Raw genomic sequence first — 17026 nt, forward strand, 5'->3', positions numbered from 1 at the left:
ATGCCATGAAAAATCTGCATGCTCAGTCAGGATATTCATGTTTCACGTTAATTCCTGTGCATAAATGTATAGGAATTTTATACCATATGAATTGTGCTCTACTGTGGAAAAAGTCTGTCCTCTCTGAAACAGGTGTAGTCCGCTGATGAAAAGTATAAATCTAGATCTTAAAAAAAAATCAATCAGAACTCTGCTGTTTGATTGGAAGGAGCAGGAACTCCACTGTTAGCATTTAAACATGTGTAACTTTGTTTTTGAAACAATTCTTCAGCTATGCAGTTAATTACTTGACCTACAGTACTGTGTTGAATGTGGAGATGCATTGGTGAAACCCATTTGTTGAATTCACCTTGGTCATTAACTCTAGCCAGATCCATTTTGGCTCGATGATTCCCTTCACAGTCTCAGGTTTAAAAGGAGCCATGTCTTCCCCAGCCTACAGGTCCGTGATGCAACACAACTTTACTATTACAGACGCCCCTTGTGTAGGTATGAAATTCTTCCCTTATTTTCTCAGCCTTTGTGATGACATCCGAGTGTGAAAATGTTCCTTCTGGAACCAAGAAAACATTGACCCAGCTTCTAGCGCTTAGTATTGGTGCTAGTTTGGGAGGTTTGTCTCGGTATTCCCTTAGCATTGTGTAGGGGGGAATTTTGAGATGCGGAGACCTTGTCTGACCAAGCAGTAATGGAATGAATCTAATCCTACTAGTTTCCTTGGGGCTTTTTCCTGGGCACAGTGCCCCCCCCTTGCAGTTTCGATTAGGTGAAGCAGCCTGTGCTCAAAGCGGAGGGTTGTTGAGATACAGCAGCTGCCTCCCTGCTGCAGCTCCTCCAGATGCAATAGCGGGCCAGCCGGCAGGCCATTCAATTCTCTGCCCCTTTATTCTGCCCACATTGCTAGCCAGTTAACAAAGACACTGCAAAGGCAGCTGGCGAGAGCTTGGAGCCTCTCCACAGTCTTATTACAAGCAGCCACTTTGAGGGCTTATTTTTTTCCATATATACGCACATTTTTTAATCATCTTGTACTGAATATGCTTGTGACAAAAGCAGTCTGGTGGTTTCATTAAGGATTCCTACGTGCAACTACAAATAATTTCTTGAAGTGTGAGCAATGGATGTAGTGGGATCAAAATTGGTGTGCGCTATGGAACTCCCATGTGTGCGTTCAGTCCTGGTGATGAAGCCAGAATGGACAGAAAAATAAGTTCAAATTTGGGCATGTGACTTGCGCCTTAAGCTGAAATAAGCCCTCATTCTTGCATTGGCCTGAAAGATGGCAGGCGTCTTTGGAAATGCGCATGGAACTGCTGGGAAAGGCATCCTGCTGTCCTTGACACTTGGGCAATCACTCTTCCGACTTGCATCACTGGCTCCTTTCCTAGCCTGAATTGTACTTGGACTGTATAATGGTGACTAACAGAGGATTGGTCCTGCTGCCCCCCTTAGGTGCTTTCTGTGAATGTACTGTATGAGCATAAAAATGGATATTGGGTGTTGAATTAGCATCTTTTGGATCCATTACTAAGTTTTGAAACAATAGTCCTGCAAAGATAGGTTTGAAAACTTGTAGGGTTGGACAAAGCCTGATGAAATGTCAAAACCACAGAAGAGGTTGAGCAGAACTTCCACTGGTCTGGGAATAGAGGTTTAATTTTGCTTTACTGTTTGCCTCTTCCCATGACTAACGAAGGAAGACTGTCAGTACAGTCCTAAACAGAGTTACACCCTTCTAACCTCATTTATTTCTGTGGACTTAGAAAGGTATGACTCTACTTAGGACTGCACTGCACTTATGCAAATTTGCTCAGTTTGCATAAGTTGCATGGGTTTTTGATTTTCACTTTTCTGGGCTCAGAATTCAATATACCTTGGCATATAACTTTGATTTAAAAAAAAATGTATGCAGCTCGCTGAAAGGACCTGAAATCAGTCAGCCTCACCCTTCGTGGTAGCCAAGATATGTGGGTGGCACGCATGTCTTGTGTGGTCTGTGTTAAAGTAACATGAGGAGTCGTGGAAGGTTTTCCCATGAGACTCTCACATTGGTGTTGTTATTTTGTGAAATGATCCTGTAGGTCTTGATGTCTTTTGGATGGTGCAGGTGAGCTTCCAAAATAGGTGTTATCGCCGTAGGGCAATAGCTTTCAAAATTTTCTACCTTCAAGTCCTCATTTCCATATTGACTTGCCTGCTGAAGAACCCCCTGCCTCTGCCAGGGAACCCAGGAAAGCTACAGAGGAGGTGTGTTCTAGAGGATGCACACTTTGTTCACACGGGACACTGGCCAAGCCTGTTGAGTCTCATTATCAACCCACTGACAACTGAAATGCCAGCACTCAACTGCAATGTGCCACTGCAGGCAAAATTAGTAGTTGGTGCGCAAGCTGTCTTTCAGGGAAATTAGTGCACCATTACTGATCTCGTGAATATCCAGAGTGGCTTGATGGTCCCTGGAAGTTGTTCTCCGGGGAAGTTGACCCTCCCTCCCACACTGGCATTAACTCTTCCTAGAGTGTGGAACAATTGTGATCCTGCCCCTCGGCTGGAACCTGTATAGCTGCTGTCCCTTAGAAGGGTAAGAAGTTTATCCAAGTTTGAGTTGTGTAAATGCATAACCTTCCGAAGATATTATCTCATTCTTATTTTCTCCAATGTTTCATGTTATCCTTACAGGGTTGAGAGCCATAATGGTTAACTAGTTAGACTGTTGTATAAAGAAGGTCCAGATTGAAATCCCAACTCATCTGTAAGCCTTACTGGGTGACCTTGGGTCAGTCACTCTTTCACAGCAGCTTCACAGAGTTGTTGTGAAGGTAAAATGAAGGACAAGAGAAGCATTTTACACTGACCTGAGTTCCTTGGAGGAAGGGGATGGATAGATAGATAACGATTCTCCCTCTTGCTTGAGTGATGGGAATGCTGGCTTATAACGGAATCTCATGTCAAGGAACTTGCCCAGATCGGATATCTGTGGAGAAGGAGGTGTTCTTTCTTCAGAAGAAGTGTCCCAAGTGTAAGGGCTGTATTAAGACTCCTGCCTCTAAAGCAGTTTTAGCTTTAGCTACCACCTGGAGGCTTTACTAAATTTCAACCATACTTTGGTTTAATTTGTTAGAAAAAGAAGCAGTGAGACTCCGTACGTATTTCTTAGAAATGTGATTGTATTGATAGCAGTACAAGAAATGGCTTGCTGCCAATGTGACCTTTTCAGGAAACACCTTGTTCCTCAGCAAGTGTTCTATATTTGTGAAGTTCTTAACTGCTTCATGGTGGAGTCTGACCCTCTTTAGTGGATTTTTCCAGCCCCCAGCTAATACCTGGGTGACAGAATGCCTCTGCAGTATACAGAAGTTGACCAAAGACTTCATGGTTTTGAGGAGAAACACACCTCTGGAGGAAGGTTAGAATACAAATGTAATAAACAGTGTCCAGAAATGTATTCACACAAATGTGTTGCTATCAGGAAGGATTTATTCCTGGGCCATTTGGTTGGCATCCATCTTTGCAAAGGAAGGAATTTGCCAAACACAAATGGTACATCAAGAATATTATTGGCTACACCATGATGCCTCATCAGGAGCATGTCAGATCTCAAAGGAACTCAGCGTGACATACTATGGCTGTCTCCTCAAGTCATTGGAGATTGTGCTATAACAATAATTTGCCACTGAATATTCCTGTGTTTACAAGACAGTCCATTTGAGAATGATGTTCAGTTGTGCGTGGATGCAGCCTATGTCTGTTGTGGTACCACAGATACCCTGTTGTGCTGATCTTGTCATTAACATGGCACTGGACATCATGACAGGTTGTAATTGGGGTCTGCTTAGGCGAGTATGAGTCTTGCTTTATTCCTGTTGCCCCATTCACACTTGTGCCTTGATCAATGGAGTATTTCATTGACCTTCCAGACTAAGAGGTGTTTGCCTAGTTGGTAAACATATAGAATGGACCCTCTCTGTTAGCAGCAGCTGCAGGCCTCCAGCTCAATAAAGGCCGCTTTACTTTTTATGTGGCAAGAGTTTGTCTTATGGCAAATACCACAATGTGGTTGATGTGATGCCTGTCCATAAGCACATGGGACATGCACCGCTTAGGCACAAGGGAGCTGTGATTGGGTGCATCTCTTTAGCAGTTGTCCACCATGTGTCTTCAAAGGCATACGAGTCTCCCTCGGGTGTTATAATGTTCACTCTGGATGCAACTTCATATTGTCTGTACTTCTAATTCTTTCCCCCCAAACTGTTTCTTTTTTTAAACATTGCAACTGCTAGTACTGTGACTTAAAGGGGGAGGCTGCTACAGGGCTATGACATTATTTTCCTTCACACTGTCTGTTGCCAAAATTCTTCAAGTTGCTGGGAAAAACTTATGGGCATTTATTGGTTTTCCCCCAGTTGAGATAAAAGCAGCTTAGAGTTCTGATATATGGGTTCTGGAAATGGCACAAGAGGGACAAGCTAAATAGCCCCTCACTTTCTCTGTGCCATTCTTGCCCTTAGAAATGCAGTTTCTGCATCGTGTATGTATTTATTTAGGAAGAAAGAATCCCAAAACTACATGTGTAATTCTACTCTGAGTGTAGACTCAGGAAATGTCTGCCACATAAAAGCATGGAACAATGTGTGGTGGTTTGACATACATGTAAGAGATTGTACAAGTGTGGTAAGTGGGACACACATTTGTTCGGTTTCACTCGTGTGAAATGGCTGAGATCATATGAATCTGTCTGGTAATGATTTTGCTGTACAAAAATGCATGCATAAGGCACTGCGGAACTGCTTGTCCTGTTTAGAAACAACTTACAGCGTTCAGGGTCATACAGTCCTAATGCCAAAAATGCATATGCCTGATAGAGAGTCTTGAAATGACCAAAGTTTGCTACAGATTACTTTATGAAATTGAGATTTAGGTCTTCCTAGCACTAACAGTGTGACCTACTAGCTACGTTGAAACTGACCTAGAAACTGGCATTGCAAGTATCCACTGTATCTAATCCATCCTTGCACCCTTCTAAATCCACTGAAATCAATGGGTTTAGAAGGTGTAACACTGGGATTGTACTGCTAATTTTCTGGTATAATTGTACTGGGAGTAAAAAAAAATGTAATTTGCTTTGCCGTTGGTATTTCCAACGCTGAAAGTGGCTAATCCACTTTCCTCTTGAGAGTTAATCCTGAACCCACTTTAAAGCATCCATTGCTGCCTGGTTGTTTCTGGGGCTACAAATATTTGGCTAGCAAAATGAATTTCCAAGAGATTCAGATACCAGTAACTTACTAGCAAAGATGCCAACTGTTGCACAGTGAACCAAAAAATTAGTTAGGTTGCTTCTGATCTTGTTGAAGGAAGAAACTGTTAAAACAGCATTTTTGACAAGGTAAAATATTTGGAGTGAAATTAGATTCTTTCTGAGTTCTTGTGTGAACACAAAATGCAGATCAGGGGTTTCTGATTTAGAGAGGAACGTTGGCATGGTTAGAGAAACAGAAATCACTGAGTCAGGGAAGAGTTTTCTAAATGACTGAAGAAGTGTCTACATTGCTTCAGACTACAGGGTTGCTTTTATTTTATTTTATTTACATTATTTATAGTCTACCTTTCTCACTGAGACTCAAGGCGGTATAGTCCGTTTCAGAGTCATTTCAATAAACATGTCATAGGGTATATACATGCACATTTGCAAAGATTTAAAACCAGCAGAAATCCAATACAGAGCTGAAGAAATTCTGAAACAAAGTATTACTAGATATCTGATTAAAAACTCTTGTAAGAGAAAGTATTACACTGTGGACCAACATGTCACAAATAATACACTGAATCTAGAAAATCAGGTCTTAATTATAGCATCTGGCATTTAAGAAGAGTGCCCTTCCTTTCACATTATGGCAGGTGTATATGCAGAACTGTGCACTGAGACAGTTCATTCTGTGCCCTGAAAAACAAAGACTTGCATGCTGTGTAAATGACATAAGTGCATATTTATGTAGAATTGGTAACTTTCCTTAGTTTTTCTGCTAGCTGTGGAGAGGGATAAGGAATTCTTGTCTAACCTTCATGGCTGTTAAGATTCCACTAGGCACTTCCAAGTCCAAGAGTTAGATACTTTAAAAAGAAGTTACTGTGGCCAGGTTAAGGCTGCTTGCTGGTGGGGAAGGGAGAGAGAGCCCTTTGGTTTCTAGTCTGTCCCTGCAAAGAACGCAGAGGTTGAGTGGCCAAGGCACTGGGAGCTAGCTAGGGCTTCTGGATTGCCACTGACTTGATGGCTGACTTTTGCTACTTCTTTTTCCTGGTCACTGTTTAAACCATCTGAAACCAATTTGTCTTCCAATTTGTTTCTGAACAGTCTGGTAGAATACCAGATCCTTCCAGAGCTGAGCCTTTTGGGGGGCTGGTGGCTATTTATTTTTTTAAAATGTATACCGCCTTTCAGTACAGTTTAGAAATATAGATACAGTGAGCATAATAGCACCATAAAGCCAAACTCCTTCTATTAAAAAATGAGACACCACATGTCAAGATATGCATTATTTAACACATTAAAACAGCAAATTTAGGCCAGCCTTCAGCACTGATTGATTAGGGAACTTTTGTCAGTTGCTTGAGTGCAGGTTTTGCCCTTCTTTTGGGGAGGTGGGAAATCAGAACGCTTTATGATTTGAGGAGCCATCTCTTCCCATGCTGTGTATTGGGAGAAAGTAGGTGAGTTGGATTGGGAATGTATTCTCTTTGCTTTGCACTTCAATCAGCTAAAGGGAAGGCCTGAAAGCAGCTTTCCTTGCTTTTCTACACTCTTTCAGCTGTCTAGTTCTAGATGGGCCTGCCTCTGTCCAGATTAGGAGATGAGAGGTAAGCTGAACTCCATGCTGTGGAAGCGAGGCCCTCTACATGTGGGTGATTTTGCATGGGTGTTGAAAAGTGTATATATGTTGGAATGTTGGCTGCAGAGATTCTTGAGTGTGTTCAGGGATACGGACTGCAGATTTTGTGAGTGTAACGGGATATGAGAGTGCATTCCACTGGCTCAAACTTGGCTCTGCACATTGGAAAAGAGGAAATTGTGGGATTTTTGTTGAGTGTGTCAGGAATGCATTCTGATGGAGTTCTTTCTTACTGGTTTTTTTTTTGCTTGCATGTGTCTTTTGTGCTTTTGTGAGACGGTGTGTGTACCTATTAACATGCAAAGTATTTTGTATATGTCAGCACACTGGAAGTTGCAGGGTGATGAGCATTTTGGAATTTCATCTGTGACCTGGGGCTCCTTAGGGATCTCAGCCTTTATGAAATCCTGATGCAGTGGGTGTCCATGCATGCATATGCAAGTGTGTTTGGAATATCTTTTGTTACTGTGCTTGCTGGCTGTGTGGGAATGCTGCTTCATTCTGTGCATGTGACTATGGTCGATACATTTTAGAAAGGGTTGTGTGTGTACTCGGGAAGGTCAGGAGACTCCATTCTTGAGTAGCCTTTGGTTATCTTTTCAAAATTGTGGGGATGATGTAAACCACAGCACCACAGGTACGCTTAGAGTGTGTATATTAATATAGTGTGCATGCAGGGGTTTACTGGGCAGTGGGAATGCATTTTGCGGCAGTCCTGTAGCTGGCTCTGTGTGCCGACAGAGTAAGGGGTGGCGGGGGAGGGGAGAGAGGCATTGTCTGGGGCTGATCTGTGTGCTGGGCACGCACTCTGTTGCAAGTGGGTCTCTAGAAAATGGCTGAGAGTGAGTGAAATGCCTGGGCCCCAGCTCCTTCCATCTTCCCTCTGCTCTGAGAGAGGAGGGGTTTCAGCCCGTGTCCTTGTCCTCCGCTGCGTTTTCATTCTTCCGAAGGCCCAGAGCACCAAGAGCATCCCTTGAGCCAGAAGGAGTTTCTTTGGGAATGGATTTCTTAATTGCCTTTATTTCAGAAGGCGCTTGAGCACCCCACTTATACGGCTGGCAGAGATGGGTACCTGCAATTTATTTCCCCTAGCCTGGGCCCCATCGAGAAACGTGCTTGGCTTGACTCAGTTTGAGTAATTTACTTCAGCTCCTCCCACCCACTCATGCCGACACACTGTGTATGGAGGAGAAACTACAGGCAGCGGAGTTTCCTCTCTTCTCTGTGCTGTTAGACTCTCATCTTTTCATTAGTAGATGGGATAGAGTAAGGCTTCCTGAGGGTTGTCCTAACATAATAGTTTCCCTTTGATCAAACAGGGATGTCTGCACTGATCTGTGAAGAGCTGTGGGCCCTTGTCAGTGACAGGTGATAGGGTTAGTGAAGCTCTAGGGCAATTCCATGATCCTACTAATAAGTTTCTCTGACTTCTGGGTATTGGGAGCTGTGGTATGGAGTGAATAGTGATCAGGCACATTGAGTAGCTCCTGCACTTGTCAAACCCTTCATGGCTATACAGAAATGCCCGGTGTTCCTTCTGTGAAGTACTATTTCCTCTTCTGCTTGTATGTGGTGTGAAGTCCTGCTTGTGTGGCACTGGGACAGGGTTTTGAAATGGATTCAAATGTGCTTCTGTTGTGAGGGAATACAGTTCTAGTGAGGCCTGGCAGTTGTAGATCAGAGACGGGGAACTCTCTTAGCTGGAGATATAGACTGTCTTAATCCACCTTGCTTAGGGACTGGACCCCTTCTTTTGTTACTGATGTCCTCATTGTTCCTGAACAACTTAGGTAGAAAGGGTGCATTCCATGGGGTTCCAAATCCTGGTGGGTGTCCCTAACCGTGTGAAACGAGAGGAGACAATAGAATCTGCTAAGACATAGTTTCCATTTTGTGCAATGAAACCAGTCTGTAGATATAAAATAAAACAGATCCAGTGGCACCTGAAAGACTAATCACATCTTTATCCCTCCACAATCTTTTGTGACTCAGACCTCACTTCATCAGATGCGTGGAAGTGCATATCCATTAGAGTGATGCTTTTATATTCACAACAGAAGGGCAGGGAGGAGCACAGATGTTATAAAGAGAGGCTGGTTTGAAATGAAGATCCAATCAGAAGAGTAATCAGTTCAGTCAGAGTGGGTGAGGGCCACCTTCAATTGTTGTTAGATAGGCAAAGTAGGAGTGACATAAATTCTAATGCGAGATACGTGGGTACAATAGGAAGTTACAGATTTCAAAGCCTTGGATTTCTCTTTTGAAGTTCCTTGTCTGAGGAGAGTAACTTTTAGATTAGCAACACAATTCCCTTTGATACAGGGCCGAAGTTCCAGATAGGAAAAGGTTGTGTTAACTAAGCCAGTGCAGAACATCCTTGTGAGAATTCTGGTCTGTCTCATCCTTTCAATCAAAGGAGTCTCTGTAGCTTTAGCTGCTCAGAGCTGCTCAGAGATCCAGCTACTCATCATTCCCCCCCCCCCCCATCTCATAAGCATGTGCGTGTGGTGTGTGCATTCTGACACCTGACGCTAACAACTGTTAATGGTTCCATAGCTGATTGTTATTAAGAAAGATTGTGGGACCAATGAGTTTTTCATGGCATTGCCCCTCAGTCTCTGTCGTTATTTTTGAATAAAACACATACTGGCCTTGCCATAAAGGAAAAGAGAGAACAAACAACTGTGTTTGAGGAATGAAAAGGCAAAAGGATCAACATGAGGCGACTCCTTTTATTCTGGGATAAAGGGTGGGCTTGAACATTAGACGTAAGCATTACCTTCCTGGACTTACACCATCCAGGTCAGTGTTCTGTTTCCAAGGGTGGCAAGCCAGGTGCCTCTGCAAGCTCATAGCATGAAGCTAACAGCCCCCCCTCTCCCTGTCAGCAGCTGGGGCAAATAGGGTTTAATTGATCTGTCATGGCTCATAGCTGTTGAGAGCTCTGTCTGTGGCCTTGAGTATTATTTTTGCCATCTTCACTGTTGCACACACACTAACTGAGCTTCTTCTTCTCCTCTCCTTACAGCTGTACAGTGCTTGGATGGTGACAAGCCCTGTGAGAATGGTGGGACCTGTGTTGTTTACTCCAATGGGATTGCTGCCTGCATGTAAGTAGTGCTTCCTTACAGTTTGAGCTGCAGGCTCAATAACATCTAGTGCCTTGAATCTCTTTGGGGTGGGGTCATTGCTTGAGAGAACAGTGCAGTTTGGGAGCAGCATGTTTTCGTTGTGAAATATTGTTTGGATAAGAGAGCAGGTGACAGGATAGTGGAGGAATGTGGGGCCTGGAAGCTCTTGATAGGCTATATTGTGAGGTGAGTGTTAGTAGCATTTGAGGAAAGGGGTATACACTGTCCTACTATTGCCAAGGTCAAGATGCTGTGTCAGGCACCAGAGTAAGCAAAGACTGAAGCACCCTTCTCAGCTACTGCATGTCTGGACCTGTGGAGATGGGGAGTGGTTCCTGCTGACGGCTGCACATTTAGCTTCTTCAGTGTACTTCTGATGGCCGTGACACTGTTTGCTACGGGCCCTTTGAATAACTTGATCGTGCGATTCAACTACAACCAGTGTGGTGTAGTGGGTAGAGTACTGGACTTGGACTGTGGGGATGTAGATTTGACTTTCTCATCAGCCATAAAGTTAATTAGCTGACTGTTAGCCAGTCAGCATCTCTTGGCCTGAACTGTCCTGTAGGATTGTTAAGAGGCTAAAGAAGGAGAACCCCCGTGAAAGCTGACCTGGAAGGATAAGTTAAAAGTGACTTCCAGGTGACTGTGACCATCTTAATACAGGCCCATTGTGAGCTAAGAAACATTGCCCGAGAAAGAACTCACTTCTCTTGTTGGGAAGTTGTAATCAGGATCTGTCTACATGGATGTTTGTTGTCTTCATAAATGTGAAATCCCTTAGGTCTACTTGCCACTAATATTTTTTGGCAGGTAAAGTTCTAAAGGGTGGGGGGAACAGGTGAGTTGCGGCTGCTGCTAGTAGTGTTCAGAACTGATTTTGGCAGTATAGTTAATGCTTTTTTGTGTTTCGGTGACATGCTACATAGGCAGAGATTGAAATGGCGAGACGGCCTGGGCAGTCTCTCCATTTCATTGTGCTTATGGCAAAATGATGATTTAAGCACCAGATTGCATTTGTGCCCAAGGTGCTGCTGCTTGAGTCATATGGCATGACATTTTCTAGTTCTACTGCATTCAGTGAGTACGGGGCTGCTCCTGCTTCCTTCAGTTGCCTTTTTAAACTAGCAGGTGTAAGAACTAATGCAGCAAGTTCCTAGCTGCCTGTGCTGGAATCCAGGACAGGTGGATCTGCCTGCAGCTGCCACACCCCGAACAGGTGAATCACCGGGAGGCCCAATGCCTGGCCTGGATCCCTGGATGGGATGTGATAGGACATGAATACACTTCCAGTCAGCTGTAAGCCCTGTTCTGGAGTCCGTAGCCAACGCGCCACCGTCCAGCACAGAGATGGGCATTTAGCTAAGCCTGCCAGGGCTCAGCAGTGTTAGTGGGGGTTCTGGGGAATTTTGAATGTGTTCTGCAAGAGATTTAGGTGAGAGGAAGAAAAGGGAAGGGAGCTCTTGGCAGTGTGGTCTGAAACCTGTTGGACAGGTTGGGTGGGGAGACCTAGGAGTGCCCAGAGCTGAAGGGGGAAAAAACACTCTTCCCCCCCCCCCAACTAAAACACCTGCAGAGAGGCCTCTTACAGGGGCGGTCACTTTTTGGCTCTTGTGGGCTCTATAATCCCAAGAAGTGGACAATGGGTGGTTCCAATTTTGGTTTTGCCTCCTCTCTTTTCTTGTGTCTTGGTAAAGAAGGGGTGGGGCTTGGATTAGGGCTTGTTACACTTGTTTCAGGGGATGTGAATAGGCCTGCTTGATAAACAGGAGGTGTAGCTAGCACAAAGGGAGTGTAAGGAGGAAAACTGAATGCTTCTGGACCTTGTGGTAGGGAAGAGATGAAGTACAGATGGGGTGGAAACATATATGGCCATGAAACAGAAAATACAGATTCTACTACTGAATTTGACATACACTATAGGCATTCGAGCTTCTTGGCTTATATATTTTTTGAAGTGTATGTCTGTTTGAAAAGTTGACAGATGCAAAGCAGGACAGGGCTCCTGTGTCTTTACCGATAATTTTAACAACTGCAGTATCACACAGGAGCAAGGGAAACTGCATTTGATAAAATTCCCTCTGTTGCATAGGAGTTAAAGGTACAGGATTCTTGTCCTCCTCTCTGTTTTCCTTCGTGTTTCTGATCCTCGTGGAGTGTTAGAGGAACATACATGAAAAATTCCTGGATACCTTGAAGCTGTGGGAAAAGCGGGAGTGGAGAGATTTTGGGAAACTAGAACACGTTCACTACTTATTTTCTTACTTCATTATATGAAGAACATAAAATATATTATGCACAACAATATATAAACCATGTAAACGTCTTAGTTTTATTCAGACATTAATTACTATACCCATCCTTGGAAATACAGCAACAAGTTTAGGTGTGCCTTAATTTGTGCCAGTTGAGAATAAGTTTTTATAATCTGGATTGTTTCCATACACACTGCATTTTTACTGAGGAACACAATATGAAAACCTGCACCATTGCTTACCTGAGGCAACAGTGGGGTTGTTGTACATAACACAAGGAACAGTTCCACTTTCCAGCTGCTTCCTGCTCTTTGAAAATGTTTCACTCCAGTTTGCTTTATAACAACATCCATCTTGTTCAATCGTGTAAATGCCATAGTAGCTGTGGATGGATTTAGCCCCATTTCATTTAAACAATACATAATATATCCTTCAAAATAATACTATCTCAAGTTACTTTCTCCAATCAGTAAAGAGTCCAGTAGCACCTTTAAGACTAATGAACTTTATTGTAGCATAAGCTTTCGAGAACTACAGCTCTCTTCGTCAGATGCATCTGACGAAGAGAGCTGTGGTTCTCAGAAGCTTATGCTACAATAAAGTTAGGTAGTCTTAAAGGTGCTACTGGACTCTTTACTATTTTGCAATTACAGACTAACACGACTAATTCCTCTGGATCTTTCTCCAATCAGAATCACTTTCTTCAGGAAGATAGTAGTGCCTAATTCTGAGCTTTCATTTTTATCTCCATGGTCCAGAATGAAACAAGTTTCTCTTCTCCTCCACATGTTAGCTTGTTTCTTATTGGCTTATTTAAAATATTTATACTCCCTCATTCTCCAGAGTCTGCCTACAGTAACTGCTGACATAAAATAAAAATAGAATTTAAAATAACTTGGTGCACCGAACAAACTCGATTTCTTGATTTGAATTGCATTCTGTTGCCCTGGCAAGCTGACATTAAGTCTGCATGTGTTCAAACCTGGCTTGTTGCTGGGTTGTTGTGTCTGCCCCTGCTCCCTTTTTGGGCAGAGGGCAGTGAAGGAATCCTGGCTGAAAATTTAATCTGATTAGCCACGATGTACAAAAGCAGAAGTGTGCTTTAACAAAAAAGTTAGTTTTCTCTCCTCCCCAAAGCTGAGATTAAAATAGAGTTAGTTTTAAACCTGGATTCCTTGATTACACTCTGAGTGAGAAAAGAGGAGCAAGGAGCATGTGCGAGTCTGGCAACAACATTCTGCCATCACTCCACCAGCTGCCCATCAGCTACTGGGTTCAGTTTAAGGTACTGTCTATTACATACAAAGCCCTGTATGGCCTTGGACCCTTATATCTGCAGGACCATCTCTCCTCCTATGTTGTGCCGCAGCAGCTTTGCTCATCTGATCAGAGCCTTCTGTGGGTGCTGCCCTGCAATTAGGCGGTATCAACAACCACTCGTACACATGCATTCTTTGTTGTTACCCCCACCTTGTGGAATGGTCTGTCTGAGGAGGTCAAGAGGATTCCTGTGCTTCTGTCTGTCATTCTGAAGACTTTGTAAAACGGAGTTGCTCAGTAAGGCTTTTCTGTTGGGCTATAGAGTATTCTGTAGGCTTTAGAATGGTTCAGGAAGGCACTTTATAAAGAGAAAGGGATTGCTGACCATGCCACCATGTTTTAGGGCATATTACTGCTGTTTGGACTATTGTTGCTGTATTGCTTTTTACTGATTTATTTACTTGCACTGTGTAATCCAATTTGAAGTTCATTGAATTTCAATTGAGACAGGCAGACTATTTCAATTGAGATAGGCAGACTATTCTAGGCAGACTATAAATGTAGGAAATATAGTAAATAGATATTCCAAGATTGAGGTTTGAAACCCTGCATCCATTGGCTATAACAATGGATTCATTATCCAGAGCCAGACAGCACCCTTGCATGGATGCCATAGCTGTAGCCTCCTGCATCAGGTACAGTTTCTTTGTAATTTCTGATGACTGATGGTTAATTGTTGGGAAAGTATCTTTTTTATACTTGCTTTTCATTGAGGATCCTGAAATGCCTCTGTAATCAGCTTCAATATTTGGGCTCAAAGCTTGCTTCCTGCTTCTGGGCTTTCATCTCTTGTTTCAAGGTAAAGATTCATTTATTTGCTATATTCATACTCCACCCTTCTACTGTTACTCAGGGCAACTTACAAGATCTCTGCAGAAATAAAATTAAAAATACAAAGTAACACAAAGCAATACAAGATAACATTAGCAAGTAACCTTAAGATGAAAACTTCAGCCCTTTATAAAATCACTCAATGTAAAGATTAAAACAAGGCAGATAAAAACAGCAGACAATGGTAAATTGTAAGAAAAACAAAAACCCAAAGCCCGGCATTAAAATCATTAACCAGTGAGAGGACTTGACCACAGATATCATTCATATAAGAGCCTGTCTTGAGTTTCTCTCAACAGTAAATTTCAAGCCGGTTCATATGATTGTGTGTGTTATGTGCTGTCAAGTTGCTTCCAAGTTATGAGTTATCCTACGAGTTAATGACCTCCAAAACATCCTGTCATTAACAGCCTGGCTCACATTTTGCTAACTGAAGGCCAGTGGCTTTGTTTTTTGAGTCAAGCCATCTCATTTTGGGTGTTCCTCTTTTCCTACTGCCTTCAACTTTTCATAGCATTATTGCCCTTTCCATTGAGTCTTGTCTTCTCATGATGTGACCAAAGTACAATTTTCACTTCTAAGGAAAATTCAGGCTTGATTTGATCTAGAACCGAGTTATTAGTCTTTCCAGCAGTCCATGGTATTGGTAACAAAACTCTCTTCCAATACTATGAGCTTTTCTGCATACTCGACTTACTCCTGATTTCCATAGCAGTTGATCCCCAAGCATTGGAATCGGTTTGGGTACAGTTACTCTGCATGTCTGTCTTCCCTTTGCATTGTTATAGTTGTGGAGTTGGTTTATTTTGATATGCATGTGCCTTGAATAACCAGGTTTTTCAAGGGAGAGTGCTTTTAAAAAACCTGAGCTCCCCCTCGCAGTCCAAACCAGAGAGCCCCATCCGGGCTGACCCAGAGCTAGGAGATGGAGACTGGTACTGGCGGGGCAAACTAACCTCTGTTGGGATGGAGCCTGGAGCAACAGCAACGACATGCTTTTCAAATGATGCTGCTTTTTCTGGCACTGGAAGCGGCCACCCCCAAATCCCCAGGGTTTTTGCAATTTTTTTAAAACAAATAATCATTTTCATAGCATTATAACAACCTACCATAAAAATTACATGCAGCAGATTTTCTGAATTCCCAGCTCTCATTTTAAAAAAGTAAGTCTCTAGCCTGTTCCTTTATGGAGATATGCCTTTTCCCTTATATCTCTGCATGGGAAGGGGCTTGTGAGGTTTTTTTTTTTTCAAATGAGAGCTGAGAATTTAGAAAATCTGCTGCATGCATTATTACAATGATACACTGCCATAAAAATAACAATTAAAAGATAGAAAATAAAACCGGGGGTGAGGGAGGTAGGGAGGAGTGATTCGATGATGAATGACCATTCATTGAAAAGTGGGTTAGAGTAGGGGAGAGTGAGTGGGACAAACAAAACTGAAAGAAACATTTGCAGAAGGGAAAAAAATCAATTCAAAATCTGCTTCCAGAAAACATGAGGTAAAGTGGTCTCAAAAGAACTAGGAAAAATAGGGAACAACAAGAACAGTAAAAAAGAGCAAAAACTAAAGGCAAAAAAATTGACTGCAGAAATCAGGATAAAATGAAGTCGTGTGGGGCCAACACTTATAAACCTGTGCAGAAAACTACAATTCAAATGAATCTATTTTCTTCCTTTCAGTTTTCTTCATTGTCCAGCATTCACATTCATACATAGTAATGTGAAATACCATAGTATGAATTATTTTGATCTTGGTCTCCAGCAATATCCTTATCCTTAAGGATTAATTTCTAGTTTGTTCATGTCTGCCCTTCTTTAACAATTTCAGTTTCTTCATTGTCAACCTTAAACATCTGTAATTCCTCAATAGTACTTTTGTCTTCTTGATATTCAGCTGTAATCCTGCTTTGGCACTTTCTCCTTTAACCTTCATCAGTAGTTGTTTCAGGTCTTTAGTATTTTTTGTATGTCATCTGCATATCTCCAATTGTTAATATTCCTTCCACCAATTTTCACTCCCCCTCAATCTAAATCTAATCCAGTTTGTTTTGCATATAGAATGATGAGATAGGGAGATAGTATACATCCTTGTCTGGCACCTTTGCCAGTTGGAAATCATTCTGTTTCTCCTTATTCTGATCTTATTCTGCCTCTTGTCTGAAATACAGGGTGTGCATTAAAAATCAAATGTTGTGGCACACCCATTTCTTTTAAAAGTGTTTATAGTTTTCCATGATCCACTCAGTCAAAATCTTTGCTGTAATCTATCAAACACAAACTAATTTTCTTTCTGAAATTCTTTGGTGTGCTCCAGTAATTATCATAAAATTGTAATATGATCTCTAATGCCTCTTCCTTTTCTGAATCCAGTTTGAAGACCCATTTTGTTCTGTATATGATAAGTTTTTGTTGTAAAAAATTAAGCATCACTTTGCTTGCATGGAAAATTAATAAATTGGTCCAGCAGTTGCTGCAGTCTTTGATGTCTCTTTTTTTCAGACCTACGATTGCAAACAGCAGGATTTTGCACAAGTGCCGCTTTATGCTTCAAAACATAGAATTCCTGTTTGTATTGGAGTACAAGGGGGCAGCTATTTA

General features: G+C 42.3%; 1 protein-coding gene across 2 annotated transcripts in view; it reads left to right on the top strand.

Moving 5' to 3' along the window:
• Positions 1 to 17026, top strand: part of LOC129327117 (neurogenic locus notch homolog protein 2-like) — an 81068-nt gene that overhangs the window by 2691 nt on the left and 61351 nt on the right. For both annotated transcript variants that reach the window (XM_054975558.1, XM_054975557.1), the window contains exon 2: positions 9916 to 9997. In XM_054975558.1, the coding sequence (XP_054831533.1) occupies positions 9916 to 9997 (82 nt within the window). The remainder of the gene's footprint in view (positions 1 to 9915; positions 9998 to 17026) is intronic.

Source organism: Eublepharis macularius, chromosome 4 (assembly GCF_028583425.1).
Source record: "Eublepharis macularius isolate TG4126 chromosome 4, MPM_Emac_v1.0, whole genome shotgun sequence".
Classification (NCBI taxonomy): Eukaryota; Metazoa; Chordata; class Lepidosauria; order Squamata; family Eublepharidae; genus Eublepharis; species Eublepharis macularius.